The 22,104-nt window shown below is 43.3% G+C and overlaps 1 protein-coding gene across 1 annotated transcript; it reads left to right on the top strand.

Moving 5' to 3' along the window:
- Positions 1-8,649: 8,649 nt before the first annotated feature.
- LOC103698538 (serine/threonine-protein phosphatase 2A activator) lies at positions 8,650-21,095 on the top strand. Its single transcript, XM_039134236.1, has 2 exons — positions 8,650-10,259; positions 20,652-21,095. The coding sequence occupies exons 1-2, from the start codon at positions 9,067-9,069 to the stop codon at positions 20,656-20,658; spliced, it is 1,200 nt and encodes a 399-aa protein (XP_038990164.1). The 5' UTR covers positions 8,650-9,066; the 3' UTR covers positions 20,659-21,095.
- Positions 21,096-22,104: the final 1,009 nt, after the last annotated feature.

Below are 22,104 nucleotides of genomic sequence, written 5' to 3'. Positions count from 1 at the left end.
CGTCCCCAAAGAACGGAGTCCGAGCAGAGAAGCGTCTTCAGTCGCCTCGGCGCAAGGACGCATACGGTACAAGGTACCCATTTATTTAATATTTTTTCATTATCTTATCCATTCTTGGATCTCTGCCGACGTCCCCAAAGAACGGAGTCCGAGCAGAGAAGCGTCTTCAGTCGCCTCGGCGCAAGGACGCATACGGTACAAGAACGGAGTCCGAGCAGAGGAGCGTCTTTAGTCGCCTCGGCGCAAGGATGCATACGGTACCAGAACGGAGTCCGAGCAGAGAAGCGTCTTCAGTTGCCTCGGCGCAAGGACGCACACGGTACAAGGTACCCATTTATTTAATATTTTTACATTATCTATTCTGCTTTTGGATTTCTCTGCCGACGTCCCCAAAGAACGGAGTCCAAGCAGAGAAGCGTCTTCAGTCGCCTCGGCGCAAGGACGCATACGGTACAAGGTACCCGTTTATTTAATGTCTTTACGTTATTCTATTCTTGGACTTTTCTCTGCCGATGTCCTCGAAGAACGGACCCCGAGCAGAGGAGCGTCTTTTGTCGCCTCGGCACAGGGACGCTCACGGTACAAGGTACCCATTTATGCTTCTACATTAACGTTTCTACATTATCTATTGTCCTCGGATCTCTGCCAACGTCCTTAAAGAATGGACTCCGAGCAGAAGAGCATTTTCAATCGCCTCGGCGAAAGAATGCTCACGACACCAAACTATTATACTATGGTGAATCTCCGTCACGAGCTGACGAGTATTCAACCCATTTGTTGGAAAAGAATCTGGTCCGCCCCGATAACTCAAGGCTCGGACCCAGAGTTCACTAACTTCGCTAAAATTTAAGTCCTAGAGACCGCCTTAAGGCTCGGTCGAATTCTGGACTAAGCTCGGAAAGACTCTCCGAGCCCAAATCCCTTTGGCATAAGCGTTGTTATGCCGCTGATCAAAAAACTGAGCAATGAAGCTCGGCGAGTTGAACCTAAACCCAAACCCTGTGGCGGGCGAAATTAGATGCCATAGAGCCCATGTCCTTGGAGCCTAAAATAGATCCGAGCAGAAAAACTTGGGACTATAACAGAATAGTTTCCAAAAATATGTATTCATTTCAAAAAGCCCGTAGGCTGAGTACAAAAATTCGGGTTCGGCCCTTACAAGTATGGGGGGCCATCCCGACTTTACAAAATAACAAAAATTACATTAAGGCTCGAGCTCGACTACTTCGGCTCCAGCAGCACCAGGAGTAGCTGGCTCACCAGTCGGGGCCTCTTCGGCGGCCTCGGCAGCAGCAGGAGCGACCTCGGAGGCGACCTTGGTGACCTCGGGGATCGCCTCGGCCGCATCACCCCTCTCGACCCCTGCTCCCGGTTGAAGCAGGTTCACGTTAAAATCCGGGAGGAGCCGCCGCAATTGGTTGCGGAAATCCCGGAAGCCTTGGATTAGCCCATTCACGCCCTCCTCTGCTAGGAGGTCGCGGAACTCCTCCGACTCGCGAAAGAGCGCCACCGCGCTCTGGGCTTGCTCCCGAGCCTCGAGCTCCCGAGCCTCATGATAGGTGGCCTTCCGCTCGAGGTCCTTTAGCTCCCGCTCGAGCTCTAAGTGGCGAACGCAGGCATTCCCCACCTCCTGCTCACGGGAGGCCAGCGCTTCCTCGGCTTGGGCCAACCGAGCCTCTGCGGCGCGCAGCTCGGACCTCGCCAGTGCATGCGCGCCCTTCTTCTCGTCGAGCTCTGCGGTAAGAGCTCGAACCCCCTCCTCGGATGCTCCAACTTTTTCCTGGAGCACCTGACGTTCGGCCTCGGCGGCTTGGTACTTCGCCTCGGCGGCTAGGTACCTCGCCTGGGCCTCGTCATAACCGCGCTGGCACCTCCGGGCCTTCTCCCGGTATTCTTGGACTAGGTGCATCAGCATCCCCGTCTCGTGCAAATGCTGTAAAAGAGACGAAAAGAAAAACATAAGGCGCCACTAGTAGAAAACTTATACAGATTACACAGGTGGAGAATTTTACTTACCCGGACGGCGTTGCAGCGGGTAATGTCCATGAAAGCATTGTAGCTCATGGACTGCATCGCGGCCCGGTCGGCTGGGAGCAGCGCGACCCGGAATATCTCACGCGCTACTCGAGGGTTTTCGAGGGCTGAATCACCCTCGAATACCGACCAGGTGGGTGCGAGGGGCACCCGTTCCCCCGAGCCTGATGGGCCCGGAAGGTCAACATCAGCTGACCTGGATGGAGCCGACCCCGAGGCTCCCTGACTGCTCTCCAGCTCGGAGCTAGGGGGTTGGGGTCGAACGAGCGGCTGATTTGACCGCCGCACAACTATAGCGGGGCGTGCAAGCACGGGACCCGCGGAACTCCTCCCCTGGTCGGCAACTGAAGCGTCCTGCCGACCAGGAATCTGCGCTAAAGGCGCTGGGCATGGGGGCGCCACCGAGGCTCCTCTGGAGCCCGAGCCCCCGGAATCTGCGCCTTCCCTCCGACCAGCTTCGGGGCGCGCGGGCTGAGAAGGGCCCGCCTCGGAGTGAGCGGGGCGAGAAGGACCCGCCTCGGCCACCGCTGCCGCCGGGGGCGCCGGGGGCGCTGGGGTCGCCGAGACCTTCTGTTTCTTCCTCGGCTCGGTGGGCTCGCCCGAGAGCTCGGCTGCCCTCTTCTGGAAGCGGGCGTAGAGGACTTCGCTTTTCGTCACCATCTTTGCGATATCTGCAAGGCAAAAAGAATTAGAACATTAGAACAGCAAGGAAATAAAAAGACATCTTGTAATTACTTACCGTGGGGACGCGCCGAGCTCAAGCCCACGTTCAGCAAAGCGTCCTCACATATGAGGCCGTTCAGTAAGATGCCGTCCCCGAGACTGCGGATGGCGTCGAGGATCCCCTGCTCACGTGGAGAAAGTCTGGGGGGTTTGTTGATGGACTTGAGCTGAGCCGGTCCCCACCTGGGGTCAAACCCCCAGGACTGTGCAGAACCAAGGAAGAAAAATTTCTCCTTCCAACCATGAATGGATGAGGGGGCACCATGAAAAAGTGGCCGACTCGCCCGAAGGGCGATATACAGCCACTCTCCGTCTCCCGGATTCGACTTAAAGATAAAAAGTCGCCGGAAAACGTTGACAGAGGTCGGAATCCCCTGCAGTAAGCACAGCGATAGGAAACCGACCACTGTCCTCCAGGCATTCGGAGTGAGTTGCGTCGGAACCAACTGGCACACCGTCAGCAACTCATTCACGAAGCCGTGAAGAGGAAATCGGAGGCCGGCCCAGAGTGATTCCAGATGTACTCCAATCCGGCCTACCGGAGGATCGGTTATCCGATCCCTTCGCCTGGCGGGCTCCAAACGGAACCCCTGAAGAGGGAAAAACCACTCTTCGGTCATTTCGACCTCCAGGATGCTCATGGTGGACTCAACCTCACTGGGAAGAGAACCCATTGCAAAAAGAAATTAAAAAAGAAGGACGACCTGGGGAAAACGCCGGAGAATAGAACTTCGGACTGAGAGAGGCTGAGAGGAAGAAAGCTAGAAGCCGAAGGCAATAGAAAGAGGACAGAGGGCCAGGGGAGAGTTTAAATAGACCTCCCCAACGGCCCGGATCAGTGAGAAAAATGCTGTATCCTGTTTAGATGGCGACGCGTGTCGGTCCAAAAGACAGAACGACGCATTTAATTAGGGCTAGCGCTTCGGACGCCGAAGCGCCCCATCGGATCGTGCGGCCCCATCATGAGCCCACGACGCGAGGACGCTTCGCAAAAAGTGTCCCAATAATGAGACTTTTCGGAAAAGAAGAGACGCCGCCTATTAAAGGCACCTCAAAGCGCTCGATAATTCAAAATACGCAATAAATTAGGATTTTCGGAATCCGTAATGACCCAACTGAAGCTACTTCCCACGCTCCAGCTGTTAGCCAACTGGAACTCGGAAGTCGGGGGTAGTGTTGGGGGAAAAACCCCAAGTCATACCGCCACGGGGGCGCTCGGCTAGAGAACGCCGACCGGAAAGGCGCTCGACTAAAGGACGCCGACCAGAGAGAGCGCCAAGAGGCGCCCAACCAAAATAACCAAGTAGGGATGCTCGGCTAGAAAGAGCCGACCAGAAGACGCCGACCAGAGAAGCGCTCGAACTAGGAAGCGCCAACCAGAGACAAAGCGCTAAATAGAGGCGCTCGGCTAGAAGGTGCTCGCCCAAAGGGCGTCGACCAGAAGTACTAGAAGCAACCCCGCCACAGGACGCCCCTCTGGGCGACCAGCTCGGCTCGGCACCCTTGCCGAGCCGATGCCTTAACTAATACTCCTCCCCGCCAAGCTTTCTCGAAAGGTCCGGCGGCTATACACGCGACTCTACTACAACCTGCCACTATCTCCAAGCCATCAAGGTATAAGATCTCCGCAGGTATTCGGCACGACCTGCCATTAATGCATGAGACTCCCTCAAGTCTCCAATGCACTCAGTCATTTAATGAACACGGCTCAAGACGATCTCCGGATCGCTGAACCATCAAAGCGTATGGCTCTCCCTGACCGTCGGTTCATTCGGTAATAAATGCACTTACCATCCACAGACCCCGGGCCCACCACAGCCGGCGGTTCAACCACTCCAACAGGTCCGATCGACCATGACAACTCTCTGGTTCCGGTCTGATTCGGTCCCGTTCTCCACTACGCCATTAATTGGCCAAATCATGCCCAATTATGACGAAAAGAGACAAATTCCCCTGCCACCTCCCAGATAACGTAATCCCCTTCTATAAAAGAAAACCTGGGAGAAGGAAAGGGGGGGCCCCCGGACAGAACCCTCCTGGACCGGGTGAAAAGAAGCAAACAACACAGACACAATGGAGGATATCATCCTCTTCATCTTCTTCATCTTATCCAAATATTCCTGCTGTCTTCTCCATATACTCTCCTGCCTGCTCTCTCCACATATTCTCCCTCTGACTTAAGCATCGGAGGGCCGGCGCCGGGGAGCTCGGCCACCGACTTTTTTGCAGGACGGGACAGGACTGGACGCACCACCCCTCTTTGCTCTCTTCCACTCCCCAGCGGAGGACGCGGCCGGCCGGCGCCCCGCCGTCCGCCCTCTCAGGCGGCGGAGCTCCTCCTTCCCCGGCTTCGCGGCGGCCCCCGGGTCCAATTTCCAGCAACAGATCCTACCGATCAGAATGGATGAGCCATCAAGATCTCCAGCTTTGCAGCTTGCTGGGCGTCGGGATCAGGAGGCCGGATTTCAGCGGTGACGGATTACATTCTCTCCTTCCCGTTCTTTAGCTTTGAACTCACATCACTGAATTTTAGCTCTAATTCCCAAGTTTCTCCTGCCCATGTGGGTGAACGAAAGCCTCGTAATGCACGTGAAACGACATCTGGTGGCTGGGACGTGAAACGTTTCACCTAACCATGGGGAAACGGGCCCCAGCCTAGTCGGCGAGCATTGGCCTTGGGCTCAGAAGACAACGGCCGGCCGACACGGAAGCTAGAGCGGTATAGGCGCCTAGCCACGCATTTGGGAAGTATACGGCCTCTTGGACGGGATGCAGAAAGAGGGCAAATAGCAACAAGGTGTCCATTTGATGCAGGGTTTCGACACACATTTTACGCTGTGGACCATAATAGATTCAATCATTGATCCCACTCGTACGCTTGCTGGTACACGTGTTCTTGGTGAGGACCAGAATAGTTTGGCTTTGCCAGTTGATGGTCTAGCCTAGAGTAAATTTGTTCGCCTTATTTTTCATCAATGACTTAACATCAAATGATAACGTACATCATTCATAATATTTTTTTTTATCAGCGTGATTTTGTGTCAATCTATATTAGTTTTCTATTGTTAGTGAGATCCTATATCAGATTATATTATTTTTTACGTATGAAGTTTGTGCGCAAGTATAAATAACTCTTCAGATGTGCCGAATATGAGATGAAACAGAGAAATAAAATCATTTTTTTTTTGTTTTTCTCTTTTTCTCCAAATATTTTATCACCACCAACAGCTTAACATTGAATGATGCTTTTTGATGTCCTGGACCAATATGATACTTTTCAACACCAAGAAACAAGTATTTCTGGAGTACTTCAAAGTGATTGAACATATTTCTCCCTTAATGTCATCTAATTTAGCCAGCACTGTCATCACAGTATACAATCTTGCTTGGTGCCATGATGTGTGAAGAATGAGAAGGGGGAGCAGGGTAAGAATCTGTTTCAGAAATGATGTTGTAGGTATATCATCTTTGAAAGACATTATATAATATTTTAGCCGATCAAGGAAGGATGCAATAGCTGCAATTCAAGTTATCGCTTGGCCTGGGAACACGCATCCTTCTTTGATTTGCAGCTGCGGATGAAGAAACTATATACATTTGTTTGATTCACAGAAAGACACATGCTTGTTGGATGGCTAAGGGAGGATGAAAGAAGGAGCATGTAGGGCTAAAAAAGAGCTTACGTTATTGAGGTGGGGTTTGGCCTATTTGTCTTTAATTGACTAGGCTCCTACCCCAGCTCACAGAGGCTGCATGACTGAGACCCAATTGTGTACGAATAAGAGACATTGGTGCAAGCTATTGCTGCCCGAAATCTGGCCTGATCGAGTTGTTTTGGAGTTGGCGCATACGGTGGTTGGTCGGCTTGGATGGAGTTAGCCTGCAGAGCATCGGATCCGACCTACGAGCAAAGAAAGCCATCAAGAGTTGCCGAAATATGTCCGGCGAGAATCTTTCGATGCTTAAATCAGGCAAAATTTTGTTGGAACAAATAAAATATAAGAGTATGAGCTACGAGCTAAGAGCAAGATCAAAGTTCTCTCCCACCCGAAGGTCCCCTGACTTGGTTTATATAGAGAGGAGGGCGAAAGTCCATGACGATATGGTCGTGAGATATTCGGACGAGCGGTTACACCATTTCTCATCTGCCCTACTAAAATTGCATCGGGCGTAGAATCTGAACCATATCATAGGTCAGAACTGTTGAGCAAAATAAGGAATTCATATGAGCCCACAAAATATGATATTTATTAGCAGTAGATCATTATGACTATCATTTTAATGAGAAGCCGGCCAGCCGATACATTTGAAAACAAAAAATAGTAGCGGAAAGGTGGTTTGATAACATGGCATCCTGGATGTATCAATACCTAGGGTAACTATGAATCAACAAGGAAACCTAAATAAGGCTAATCCTAATGCTTCATAATTTCTTCACCTTGTGTTCATTAATTTTCTCTCCGGAGAAGAAGCATCTAGTCTCCTAGACTCCCTCCTGCCAACCACCGTATTCTAAAAGCTGTAGTACCGTGGGAATCCACTATGTAGACAGCTTGAAGAGTTTCAAATGGATGTCCCCACCACAGTAAGTTTATGTCACGAGAATAGAGGGCAATTCTTGGGATCCATTTAGAAAGCTTTAAATAATATACTATATGAGGAAGAGGTTGGATTAGGCTAGACTTGTTTAGAATTAAATCAAGCTTGCATCTTTCGCATGAAAGAGGGATTTGTATTCTTACGTGTGAATATACTGTTGGATCACCCACAATGCAGATCTCAAAACATTTTGAATTTTGTCATTCATCCACCTACATATATCTTAAACCAACTAGTGAATGATCTAAAGGTGGATTTGCATGAAGGAACTTTCGTGCAAGATACATTTAATGGTCTCAATTTGGCTTGGAGTTGCCCAAAATCAAACTTGGGCTAGCAAAGAGTGGAGATTAGTCTAGGCAAGAGCCATGAGTCTAATCAAAACATTCCAGCAATAAATAAATTTTAAAAGGTACGAGAGAAGAACTTAGGAGTAGAAATGATATTGTATTGTAGCCTTTAAATGAGTAAGGATGCAACTTTGGTGGATCAAGTTTTTTGAGAGAAGGGAGGAGTTATGGACACTCCACTTGCTTTATTAAGTTAAATGGCTAGAAGCTAGCAGGATATAAGAGGTGGGTTAATGTCCAATCTAGGCCTAACCTGACAAACAAAAGATGCAATTTGAGCCAGTCCGCATTGACTCCATAGATTTTATTCCAAACAAAATTTAGGTTGGGTCAGTTTGTGTACCTCTAAAGAATAGAGAAAATCCGCAAGGATCTTTAAGAGTGCAACTAAACCTAGAATTAGTCTGTCAAAAAAGTGCCTGTCTCACTGGTAATCCCAAGTTCAAGCTGGAAGCTTTGCTTGTACGGTGCAGTCTAGTTCAATATATCGAAGGATTGGCCAATTTGCATTCCATATACTTAATTTGGTACATAATTTTTGAGAATAATCTACTTTGTTATATATTAAGGTTTTCATAATTGAAACACTGAGGCAAGAAGGGAGGAAAAAAAAAGTTATGAGATGGTATATAGGAAGAATATGGGCATGGAATGCATGTATAATAAAATCCTATGCAGAGAATTCCTCAGAACATGTCTATGTCAATTACGACTATTTGTTTGACCTATGTTACATATGAAATGCTAATTTAGAGAGAAAAGTATTTAGAAAGATGTTAAATATGTTATGCACAAGATGATTACTTACAGCTAAACATTATGCATTAAATAAAAAAAATTGGGATACATAATAAGATCACCAAATCAAGACATTCTTTTTTGCCTTTTTGAGATGTTTGAGTGCAACTTACATGCCAATTCGTAAATTTGACTGAATTGCAAAAACAAGACTAGACTTTAAGATGTCAAAGTGCAAAACGATACTTTGAGACAAGTAAAAAGCAAAATATGGGCCAGCCCAGCAACTATGATAACAAATTACAAGCATCTCTTAGTATTTGGGGATGAGGTGTTTTGTAAAGTGCGAAGGCCCATTCGTACTTGACTTGGGAGCCCACGTAAAATCCTGGGTTGGCCACCGCCTACATTGGGCTCATGGTCAACGATCAACGGTCCTGATCAGTGTTGCAAGAAACCGGTTCTTCCTCTCCCTCCGCCCGCACCCATCCCGCCTCCTCTCTCTCTCTCTCTCGCCCTCTCTCGTTTCTTCTTCGCCCCGATTCTTCTCCCTTCCCCCCTCCCGCCGCCTCGATTCCTCTTCATCCTCTCCCTCCGAACCCCGCATCGCCTCCCATAAAAAATGACCGACGCCGAGCCCTCCTCCCCCTCCTCCGCCGCCTCCGCCGACTCTTCATGCGCCGCCGTCTGCTCCACCTCCGCCACCGCGGCCGAGGCGAGCCCGCCGCCGTCGTCGGTGTGCTCCGCCTGTGGCGGCCCCACCGCCTCCATCTCCTCTCCGCCGCCCTGGACCGACGCCTATAACCTGCCGGCATACCGCCCTATCCGCGCGCCGGCGATCAACGCCCCCACCCAGACCAACGCCATCATCCTCGCCCCCGTCCCCCAGCCCCTCCCCGTCCCCCCCACTACCCCTCCCTATCACTTCGAAACCCCCACCAAGCGCATCTCCTCTCCCGACGACATCCGCCGCTTCCACTCCTCTGCCGCCGGCCGCCACTTCCTTGGCTTCGTCGCCGCCCTCTCCCACTCTGTCCGCGGCCGCAAGATCTCCGACCCCGTTCCCCCCCTCCCCCAAACCGTCACCTCCCTCCTCTCCCTCCTCCAAGCCCTAACCTCTTGGATCGATGAGATTCCCCCACTCCCCCACTCCGCCCGCTACGGCAACCCCGCCTACCGCTCCTGGCACGCCCGCCTCTCCGCCGAGGCCCCCGCCCTCGTTCTCCCCCTTATTACCTCCGAGGAGCTCCTCCCCGCCGCTGACGAGCTTCTCCCCTACCTCCTCGACTCCTTCGGCAACGCCTCCCGCATCGACTACGGCACCGGCCACGAGACCAACTTCGCCGCCTTCCTCTATTGCCTCGCCCGCCTCGGCCTCATCAGGGAGGAGGACTACCCGGCCCTCGTCACCCGGGTCTTCGTCGCCTACCTCGAACTCATGCGCAGGCTCCAGATCACCTACTGTCTCGAGCCCGCTGGGTCTCACGGTGTCTGGGGCCTCGACGACTACCACTTTCTCCCCTTTATCTTTGGCTCAGCTCAGCTTATTGATCACAAGTATATGAAGCCCAAGTCGATTCACAACCAGGACATTCTTGATAACTTCTCCCACGAGTATATGTACTTGGCCTGTGTGGCTTTTGTCAAGAAGGTGAAGAAGGGGGTGTTTGCTGAGCACTCCCCAATGCTTGATGATATCAGTGCGGTCCCGACATGGAGCAAGGTGAACAGTGGAATGCTGAAGATGTATAAGGCTGAGGTGCTTGAGAAGGTGCCCATCATGCAGCATTTTCTCTTTGGTTCGCTCATCAAATGGTACCATTTCCATCTTTCCGTTGGCATTTGATTGAGTGGAAACTTTATCTTCTTTCACATGTGAAATTGCTTCTACGCGCATGATAAAATTAGTTATTCTTTGCGATTATGATATAATGTAGATTTGGGCTCATTAATATTCATTATGGCATTTATTTTGATTGTTTTTGTGTTCCTACCATTTCCATCTTTCCCTTGGCATTTGATTAAGTGGAAACTTTATGTTCTTTCACATGTGAAATTGCTTCTACCCGCATGATAAAATTGGTTATTCTTTGTGATTATGATATAACGTAGATTTGGGCTCATTAATATTCATTATGGCATTTGTTTTGATTGTTTTTGTGTTCCTACCGTTTCGATCTTTCCTTTGGCATTTGATTTTGTGGAAACTTTATGCTCTTTCACATGTGAAATTGCTTCTACCCGCATGATAAAATTAGTTATTCTTTGTGATTATGATATAACGTAGATTTGGGCTCATTAATATTCATTATGGCATTTGTTTTGATTGTTTTTGTGTTCCCCTACATCAGTCTATGAGCTCAGAATCATGTTAAGATCTCATAATGAGTAAAGATTTGTTTTGGATGATCTTGCATAAGTTGCCAGCAATGATGAGTTCTTGAGCTTGCAAAAAGAACTAAGTTGTTAAAATAGGATGTGGGCTAGATAATCTTTGTTCTGGTTTGTAAAAAATAATAACATAATATTCAGAGCAGAAGGAGATGTAGAAGGCAAGAAAGTGCTCCTTAGATGTGTCAAATGAACGTTGGACCTTACTAAGAATGGCTGATGTACCAAATGCTAGACACTTTTTTGGAAATCCTTAGTCAACTTAAGGTTGTCATAGAAATATTCTGCCACGATAACATAATTATCATAAAAAGGATCATTCGGAAATGTAGAAACAAAGCATGAGGGCGGCTTTCAGAAAAGGTGGTTATGATGCTTTGTTTGAAGAAGACTTGAGATGATGCTTAAGAGTGCATGACCATAGATGAGTTCAAAAGTGCTTTTGATGCCCGAAGGCAATTAGTCAGATGAAGCTATGCTTACATGATGCCACTGACAGGATGTTTGTTGATTAGCAAATATTCCATATGGATAAATTACTCAACAAAAGATTGTAATCATACGAGTGCTAAAGAAAACTAGCAAGCAATAACATTGGAATATAGATCATGGGGCTTTGAATTAGTTAATCATGAAATAATGACATTGATAACGCAAAATCACAAGTTGGGAAAAGGTTGGAACTAGTATACTTTTGCAGACAAAATTAATGTGCATCATGAGGTTGACTTGCAAAGTCCTTCATCTATGTTAAAAAGAGGTAGAAGGAGGTTACAATTAGACAATCCTAGAATTTTTATACGATCATTGTTGATGAGAGATGTTTGATTATAAAAGCCACTCATATAGGAAATGCTAGCCGAATATTGTGATAAGGGTCTTGAGAAAATAAAACAAATGGAAAGAAAAAAGAGGAATGTGAGGTTGATTCTCATGTAAAAGAAATGATTTGTTGTAAAGTTGTTTGAATATTCGGGCAAAGAAGATTAAATTCATCAAAGTAGGGTCTAATATATGGTGTAGGATAAATTAATAAATGCTTGTGCAAGTATCTTGGTGTTTGCTTGGTGTGCAAGGAAAGCTACTTAAACATAGGTAACCAACTATGGAGATTGGGAGAACTTGTAACATGATTAGAAGCAATCAACTTGCAAAACTGGAACAAGAATGAGACTGTGATAATGAATTGTTTGTTAAGAGGAAGACTGCTCCTATCAAGGATGCTAGATAGTTTAAGATATTAAACACATAATGAAGTTATAGTTGTGCATCAGCTTGGCCAAGTTGTACCAAAACTCAATTTTGGGTCCCAACCCTTTGGCATGAGGCTTGACAACCTTTCTTATCTAAGCCCAGGTTTAGCCAAGGCAAACCTAGATCAACCCTAGAAAACCCATCTAGAGAAAAAGAAGGAGGGGGAGGTAGGGAGGGAGAAGGGTGAGAAGGGGGAGTTTTGCTGGTCGTATATGGGAGAGATGTAAAGAGGGTTGTAGTGGATAATGTTTGTAGATGATGGTGGTGAGGGTGGTGTGACGTAGGGGTTGTACCAATCTTGGTGTGGCAAGGCAGGGACTAGGTATTTACAGGTATGGGGGACTAGAAAGGAGATCGGATGCAAAGAAAAAGGGGGCTGGGAGGGGGATCAGATGGAGACAGGCAATGGGTGGATGGTGGTTGGGGAAGAGAGAGGAGGGGGGGGGGGGGAGGCAATCTCTTCTATTTTCTCAAAACTTCCAAAAAAGTGCTTAAAATTATCAAATATTATTGTGTAATTAAGCAAGGGTGGTGTAAAGTTGGGTTGTGTGTATTTCAGGAAGCAAGGGCTGTTGGGCAAACCAGGCTAGGTGGGTGGGGCCCAAAATGCAAATGTTTAAGTAAAATCCATCATTTGAGTATGGTGACCTATAACTCAGGTATTGAAGGTAAGCCAATGCAAGTTAAGAGGTAACTCAGCAACTTGATAAATGATAGGAGGGCACGTAGACTAAGTTGGGGAAATTGCAAGTAGTGGTTTTTTTAAAATTTGGGACAGATAATAAATGTACAGAATGTATTGTAGATGCAAACCAGAGGTACAAGATTTATACGTCAACTTTGAGATGGCATAAAGCAGTGCAATCCTGAAAATTTAGATATTTTATGATTTTATAATGTGGACATTTTGGACATGTTGATGCAGCCCAACATAGATCGTGGCTGATCTGAATGGGTCTAGGATTGACTTGTTGTCAGATCTGATTTAGTATTTTTGAGATTGAACATCTTTTGTAAATATTTTCTTTCTCCATATGTTGCCAAAGATGTCTTAAAATAACAAAAAATAATGGAAAGAAAATCTACTGAGCCCTCTCTACAAGTGGCTGAACTTAGGTTTTAGAAGAGAGAGAGAGGGAAATAGAGGTGGCTGTAAGGATGCCTTGTAGGATGTGGTGCCTGTTTGTCTCTTGCCTAGGAGGGTGGAATAGTTTGCCAGTTCCTCTCTCTTTTAATTAGGGGCCAGCTCAACCTAAAACGAAGTTAATGTGGCATTAGAACTTAAATTACCATATTTTACTTTAATCTAAAACTAGTTCTAAAAAATAAAATAAAAGCCAAAAAACTTTAACTAGAACAAATTTAGTGAGCAAAATTCATCTTACTTAAGTTTAGTTATGGCGTTTAAACAATATTTTGAAAACTGGACTTGAAGACAACTCAGTCCTCTAGCTGGTTCACCGGCCGGGCTACCGGTGATGTCATCATGATATATTTTTATTTTAAAAATAGTGCAAATACAAAAAGAAAAAAATCAGAAAAATAAAGAAAAAAATCGGAAAAATAGAGAAAAATAATCCAAAAAATATGTAATTTTTTTACCTCATTTTTTAATAAACTTACACCAAATAAAGCTCAAGCCATATAAATCAAGTTGGTAACAACTACAAATATGTACTATATATATACCTTAAAGCTTCATAATAATAATAGATATGCAGCATTTGTTCCAAGTAATCAACTATAAAATCCTAACAAAATAGGCAGTCGTCTAAGGATCAAATGATCTATAAAAGTTAGACCATTCCAAGTACAATCATAAGGCATCACTTTAAAATCCAAATTATAAAGTCACTCCAAAATATAAACTTCAAACACATCCAAACTCTAAAGTACATTACTATTAAGTCCATAACATGTCTAATAGATTCCAAACACAACATAAACCATCCAAACTTCAAAAGTACAATCAGAAACTATCCAAGGTTTCAAAGTACAACAATAAAACATCATTTTACAAACCAAAATTACAAAGTCATGTAAGTATAAAATATCCAAATATCAAGCCAACATCTTCTGACGGAACCAAATCACTTCTCAAATTCGGGGGATGGGGCTAGCCAATCATTGTCGTCATCATCATCATCGTTGCCATCACCACCATTTCCACTTCCACCGCCACCAAAAAATAACAAATCAACTCCTTGAATCGGAATTGCATCATCATAATCATGCTCATTTACGCATTCCACATTTCAACAAGCAACCAAAAATGAATATAATGCTTGCACGAAAATTTTATTTATTTAATCCCAAAATATCAAATAAAATACTCAATGCACTAACCTCTCGGTGTATTGGAACTCTCTCCCTCATTTGTTTTTTCTTGTTCTTTATCAAGCATATCTTCTAGTTCTTCATAATCAAGCTCCGGCTTGGGCTTTTCTTCAACTACTCAAAAGTCCACCTTATCTATGCATTCATAGTGAATGGGTCATGTTCTCTCTTCCTTCAATCCTACAAAATACAAGTAACATTTAACAGTATTGTTACATAAAATATGTAACAATAAACATGAAGCAACAAGTAAGAAAAGTGTGAACAAATCATGTATATCTTCAGCCACATTTGCCATTTAACCTTACAAGGTAGGGAATTTCAAAAGCGTGACATCATTAAAAGATGGTGCAAGTAATCACTTTTCTGGTAAAAAGCATATAGCTGAAATTTTCCCACAAACTAATGAACACATCTAACATTTTCAGATCATCAAAACTATCACTTTTCAAGTAAAGGCATATAGCTCAAATTTTCAGGTGATCCTATTCCTTCTGAATTGGCCTTGCTGTTGGAAGCTGATGCCTTGGGTGTTGGATTTCCCAGGGAATAATACTCTTTCAGATGGGATGCAGTCATTGATGATCACCAAGGCTCATTATGTCTAGTATACATGATGCTTGGTTCAACAGTGTGATGTAATCTAACTTTCATGTGCAGGGACTTACCGGGTTGTCTTGTAGAAGTTCTGTAAATGTCTCTTTTTTTTTGGCATTTGCTCTTCCTTATGCCCCCCCCCCCCCAAAAAAAAAAAGAAAAAAAAAACTCAGATGTAATTATCCAATATGAGTTGCACTATTCAAATCTCTTCGTACAATTTGTTTGGTGATTCAAGTTGAATCACAAAACTACATTAAGGCATATATAAAATGGTTGTTTGCTCAAACAAAGATTAAATACATGGATTCAGTTTAACTAAACTAGAACTAAATGAAGGTTCTGGCCAATCCTACCAAAAGCCATGAAACTGCCATTTTTCTATTTAACATGCTGGAAACTTGGAAAGTGGAAACCTCAAATCATGCAAGAGAAGATCTATACAAATCTAAGGAATGGTGCCCGATCTGGATTCTAGAAAGTGGAAATCCGTATTTTCTTCACCTTCGTTGCCGGCCGCCTCTTCATCATCGGGAGCTTAGCATGCATAGAGAAGAACTAAAGAATTGAAAGAGAGAGAGAGAGAGAGAGAGAGAGAGAGAGAGAGAGGAGCTGAAGAGGGGGAATCCAAGAGTGCGAGGGGGGAGACTGGAAGAGCCGAAGAAATTTTCTTTTCTTCCTCGGCTCTGCCTGGCTCGAGTAGTCGAGTCGAGTGTTGGGGCCATCCGTAACTACCCTAAATCTCTAATTGACCACTTTAAAAAAGAGAGACCAACTTGAACTGGACTAGCCTGTTCTTACCGGATTTTTCCTAATTCCGAGCCACTAAAAAATCGAACCAGAGACTTGTCCGGTTCCCGGTCGAACCAGTCGAACCAGCCTGTCCTGTCCAAGTTTTAGAACATTGTATTTAAATGGATGGAATGTGGAGTTTATACAAAATTTGTAGAGAGAACATTTTCTTAAAGTTGGTTTTAGTTTCTGTGGAGTTGGTGATGCATTGCATGTTTTAATAGCTTATGATTATTGTGTAGATCTTGCATCCTTTTCATTTCTTTTAGGTTAGGTGGTTGTCTGGAGGATTCTTATTGCACAGGATATTGGGGAATTGATTCTTATCCCTGGTGTTGAATTGTCAAGCTTGGTGCAAGGAAAGCAAATAAAAAGGGGCAAAGGGGATGGGACACAAAAGAAGCAAAATTTTCAATAATTTTATGAACAATTTTTTGTCTTGGAAATAGCTGTACCACTACGTATATAAGCCATGATGACTTCAATCCAATTAATGAAAAAGTTAAATTTTAAATATATTTTTAATATAACTAATCCTAGACCTTGACCAAATGGTAAAGAAAACAATAATATGATGATGATGCCTCTAACTGATGAATAAGGCCCTGTTTGGGGGAGCTGTTGGCAGTAGAGCTGTTGGAAGTAGAGCTGTCTGAAGTAGAGCTGTTATAAAAAGCTGTTTGCTGTTTGGTAACTACATTCGTAAAGTGCTGTGGTACTTTGTTTTGTGTTTGGTAAACAAACTGAGAAAGTACTTTTGTATGACAAAATTACTATAAAGGACATTGCATAGTATTATACAACAAAACGTAATAAAACATAACATATATTAATACATAAATATACAATATAATATAATATTTTTGTAATATAAAATAATATTATTATAATATAGCATAATAGTAATATAATTATTAGAGTAAATTAATATTTGGTAATATAACATAATATTAAATTATTTAACATAACATATTAATGTATTATGATATAATGTAATATATATTATATTTATAGTATAATACAATAATAAAGGTATAAAATATTATAATTATTAGTATAAATTAATTTCTCATAATATAACATAATATTAAATTATTTAAAATAACATAATAATGTATTATAATGTAATGTAATATAATATAATATTTATAGTATAATACAATAATAAAGGTATAAAATATTATAATTATTAGTGTAAATAATTAATAATATTGAAATATATTTATTTATTATCTTATTTATTCATTCATTCATTCATTTATATAAATATTTATTTATTTATTTATTCATTTTTTATTTTTAAAATTATCTTTTCTTCTCTTTTTTCCTTTCCCTTTCTTCTTTTTTTTCTTTTTCCTTTTCTTTTCTTTTTTTCTTCTCTTCTTCTCCTTCCTTCCTCTCCCCCGTTCTCCTTTCTTCTCCTCCTGCGCAGCCGGCGGCGCTGGAAGAGGGCCAGGCTGCCGCGGCCGCGGGAGGGGGCCGGGCCGGGGCCGCCGGCGGCCATGGGACGGGGCCGGGCCGTGGCTGGCAGTGCCCGCGGCAGTCTCGGCGGCCGCGGCTGGCCACCTGGGAAATGCTCTCCTCCCGCGAGGCCGACAGCGCCGGGCCGTGGCGGACGCGGGAGGGGGGCGGGTTGTGACCGCCGGCGGCCGCAGGAAGGGGGAGGGCGCCCCCTTCTTCTTCCTGTTCTTCGGCCCCTCCCCATCGTGGGAAGGAGGAGGGCGCCGGGCCTTTCCGTGACAGGGGCATCATCGCCGGCGGCGGCCGCGGGAAGGGGAAGACCACTCGTCTTCCTCTTCTTCGGCACCTCCCCACCATGGGGGCGGGGGAGAGGGAGGGGGTGCGACGCGGGGCAGTGGAAGAGGGTACGGCGGCGGGGGAGAGGGAGTGGGGTTGGTTGGGAGAGGAAGAGACGGTGAGAGAGGTTTTTGGGAGAAATTTTTTTTTTTAAATGGGGGTATTTTGGTCAAAAATACAGCTTTGCGAAAAAGCTGAAAACAGCGTTTTCGCAAAGCTCCAAGGAGCTTCCCTCCAAAAGCTGTTTTCAGCTTCCCGCAAAAGCTGAAACAGCTTTTTGGAAAATTTATCAAACACCATTTTTTAGCTAAAAGTACTTTTGGAGGGCCAGAAAGTGCTTTTTGGCCCTCCAAAAGCTCCCCCCAACAGGGCCTAAGTCACTACAGGTTCGTGGTAGGTTTTTTTTTTTTGATTTTGTGCTCATTGATAATTAATCAATGCCTAAAGCTTCAATTGCTATATCTTTCTCTTAGAATCATAAATATCTTATGATGCATTTTTTGATGTGATCAATTGAGCATCATTACGGTGTGCTGGCTACTTATGACATTGATGCCACTTGTCGTACTGTTTTTGCCATGCCTTGTTGGACATGCATTGCCACATCGAAGAAATGATATGGATGATCACATTGCAATTTTATATGATATGACATCAGATGCAGAATTTATATTTGGATTTTGCATAAAGAAATTGTGGTGTGATGGGTTTGTAATGGGTATAATAAATCCTTATTTAAGGTGAATTTTTGAGCTTTGCCAAGGGAAAGAGGACAAAAGAACAGGATTTTTTTACTGAACTTGAAGAAGTTACAACACCATTGATTTTTACTGAACTAATCCTAGCTCTTGAACCGATCATATGACATAGAATATAAATATTATGACCTTTATACCCCCATGCCCCTCGCTACACCATTAGTTTGATATAATTTGTTTTAAATGAGTCTCCTTGTCGCAACCAATATATTCTAACGATGCATCTTGTAGAGCTTCTCAAAATCATATATAATGTCGTGAAAATGGGATCCTTAATCCCAGGTCATGGCTCTATAATGTTTTGGTTTAAACCTAAAAAGGGAAACTCCAAAATTAAACTCTAAACAACTATGGAGTTTTACGTATCATCAGTATTTCTAAGTGTTCATATCGTCATTTGTAAGAATTTTGATAGTGTAGTCTATGAGTTGAAAACTTGAGTATCCTTTAACACCAGAGCCAATCAGGATCGTTGTCATCAATTTTTTGTAGACCGTGGAGCAATTACTTCTACTCTCCTTGAATCTCCTTTTCTTTTGCATTCCAATTCCCTCAAGAATGGTTAAATTATTGAGAGTGTTAGCTGAAAAATTAAAATCATAGGGTTCTTCAATATAGGTCTTCAAAATGTTTTCAAAAGAAAGAATATCAATTAATCAGGATTCTTAAAGATGTGCAAGTTATGTCATAGCATGAACAATTTCAAACAATTACATGAAACAATAATGATTTCTTTTATTCAATCAAAATTGAATTGTTAATTGAAACAAAGTAAATGAATAATATCTAAAAACTAATGCCTACCATTGAGTGCAAAGCTAAAAAGAATGAGAAAAAGCAAGTTACTTCTAAGAGGAATGTTAGATCTACATGCATGTTGGTGGAAAAAAATAATGTGTAAGGTGGGTATACTGCATGGCCTCTAAATTCAATGGTCGCTGATTCAAAAGGTTTCTCTCCGCTTTTTTCTTCTCTCTGCATTAACTTTATCCTACTTTCCCTTACCTCCCACCCTGCTAATGCTGCCATCTGCATGACAATGACCTATGTCACTGATTGGTATCGAAAAACATGGGAGAAGAGATGAGGGAGGAGAGTAGCAAAAGAAGGCAGTGATGATGGTGGTCACTTGAGGAGTGATGGAAGCTGTCGTAAAGATGCATCTAGGTGAATCTAGAATTGTTAGATTCACATGATGTCCCCTGTCAAATGCAGGAGGAGAAATAGACAGGATAGATTTCCGTTGGAAGAATCCAGAGGTGTTTGTGTTCTAATTTCTTGAAGTGGGAATCTTGTAAGCGCTCTTTTGTTTGTGTGGCCCCTTTGGTCTTTATAGATTTTGACCTAAATCAGAACTAGGATAACCTCTCCATTGGAATATGGTGATACCTTTCCTTTTCTTTTTTTGTTCTTGGATAATTGTATAACTTGGTGAGCATAAAGGGAAGTAGAGATTCGATGCCCTTCTCAGAACTAGATGGCGCTTCTCTTTCTTTTTTCTTTCTAGGGAAGAGAGATTGGAATGATTTGGGGGGTGATCATCAATTCCTTTGTAAGACACAAGAGAGGGAGAGAAAGATGATATGGCCCCTGAGGACCAATGCTTTCTCCATGAGGTATGCCGGTTTAATGCTAGATTGAGAAGGTGCTCTGTATAAAGTTTGCATGCATGTTGATGGTTGTCTGTCACTTGATGTCAATCCTCCAATAAATTATGCCAACATCTCTTCTAGTGCTTTAAATAACAGCCTTTTATGCAATTTTTTTGTAAAGCATGATCACAGAAAGCTTAATTTCATAACCAGTGTGTATTTTGAGAATTTTCTTAGTTTGACATCCACATGATAATTTGGTTATGGACCATCAAAATATTTAAAATTTGTTTTGTTGGTATGCTTGTACTATGACTAGTGTTCAACAGTTTAGATTTTGAATTGAATAATCCATCATTGATTTTGAATTGATAACTCCTTTTCAAGGACTTAACATTAAAATGTATAGCCAACTTTTATGTGCTGCGCGCGCGCACGTATCTATGGATGCGTGCATGCATGCTTGTAGAAGTCTTGGATTTTGTTTTTGGCGGTATGAGATATTGATTTATTGATGACGGAGGCCTTATGGATGCACGGGAACAGCCAAATGCTTTTTTTTTTGTGGTTTCTTTGGGACCTGTCTACCTGTGTTGTACCTCCTGTATTGCGTATAAATTTGATTTGTTGTGTAGCTTTATATTATTAACTTCCCCCTAATACATTATATTTCTGTGCCTGCATTACAGGGAGTGAGGTCATCTTCATTTGTGATGTTATGTGAAGGCAGGTTCTGAACGCTCTCCAGGTTTTCCAGGTGTTTCCTGGACGTACAACAAAATTGATTTGTATAGTAGTACCATGCTTTCATGTGACTGGGTGGCTGTGAAGCATCAGAATTGGGCATGAATACTATCCTTTTGAATTCGCGTCTCCCCCCCTCCCTCCCCTTTCCTCCTTTAAAATGGGTTACATGTGCAATGGATGCATGCATGCCTGCACCTCTCCTCTCATAACAGATGAAAGAATCTTGGTTACTGAAGCTTTGGTCTTTTCTTTATATCCTTTACTGCTTTATTTGGATACAAACTTATTCTCTGGTAATGTTCGATTGAGATGGGAACATTGATATACACTGCTGCATGTATGAGTACCAACTATTAGCAAACTAAATGCAGTTTTTTGGCCCTCTTCGTCCATGGTTCCGATGGTTTGTGCAAAAAGCACCGATGGCATTGCGCAAAGTATACGATGATGCGCGACAAACAAAATTAGGCTCTGCATGTGATGAACGACAACACAAAAACATGTCTTGTCTTTTTTCAGAAAGTGATGAATGGACTTAATCGGACATATATGTATATGTATTCCAAGAAATATGCCAGTACCTTGGTGGGCCTGGAATGATATAACCATCACGCATCTGAGACGTTTGTGAGTTGATTACTGAAGCCATTCAAATGAATCTGAACTTGGAATGTTTTGGTGATCTTTGTCTCTATTGAAGCTTTTGAAATTAGATCTTTATTGTGTTTCATATAGGTAGGGATGGCAGATGTTCGGATATGGGTCCGAGGGTTCATTATCTTCTGTACTTGCTTTGGGATGGGTTGGGTAGGAGGGGGTAGAGCTGTTAACGGGTTTCGTTTTTAATAGGATTTCGAGTTGGTTCTATTTAAAATTTGATATTTTTTGCATTCAAGTTTAGCTTATGATCAACTTGGATGAGATAAAATTATAAAAATTAATTATTATTATATATATATATATGTGTATATATATATATATATTAACATTGAGAAGGGGATATGCAGGGGTTTGTTTGGTTTGCAGGAAGTATTTTTTCTTATAGAAACATGATTCCTGAAAAGAAGATTTCTAGTAAGAGAATGACTGGAAATGTACTTTTGGCATGTTTGGTTAAACATGAAAAAGTGACATATTTTTATCGTACTTATATTTGGTTGACCATCCACTTTCTTGAAAAGTTATGTGTAATTCCTATTTTATCTTTAATAAGAATTAGGTATTTAATGTTTCTTTAATACTGAAAGACCTTTTTGGAAAAAAGTAAAGGAGTGATTTCCATCTCATGGGAAAGTAATTTTCCTATGTTTTTAATGAGAAAGACTTTCTCATGAAATGTGGAAATCATATTTCTATGGGAATACTACTTTCTCATCTCTCTCTTTAGAAAACTCT

This window comes from Phoenix dactylifera, chromosome 15 (assembly GCF_009389715.1).
Source record: "Phoenix dactylifera cultivar Barhee BC4 chromosome 15, palm_55x_up_171113_PBpolish2nd_filt_p, whole genome shotgun sequence".
NCBI classification, from domain to species: Eukaryota; Viridiplantae; Streptophyta; class Magnoliopsida; order Arecales; family Arecaceae; genus Phoenix; species Phoenix dactylifera.
This window is presented reverse-complemented; position numbering and strand designations above follow the sequence as displayed.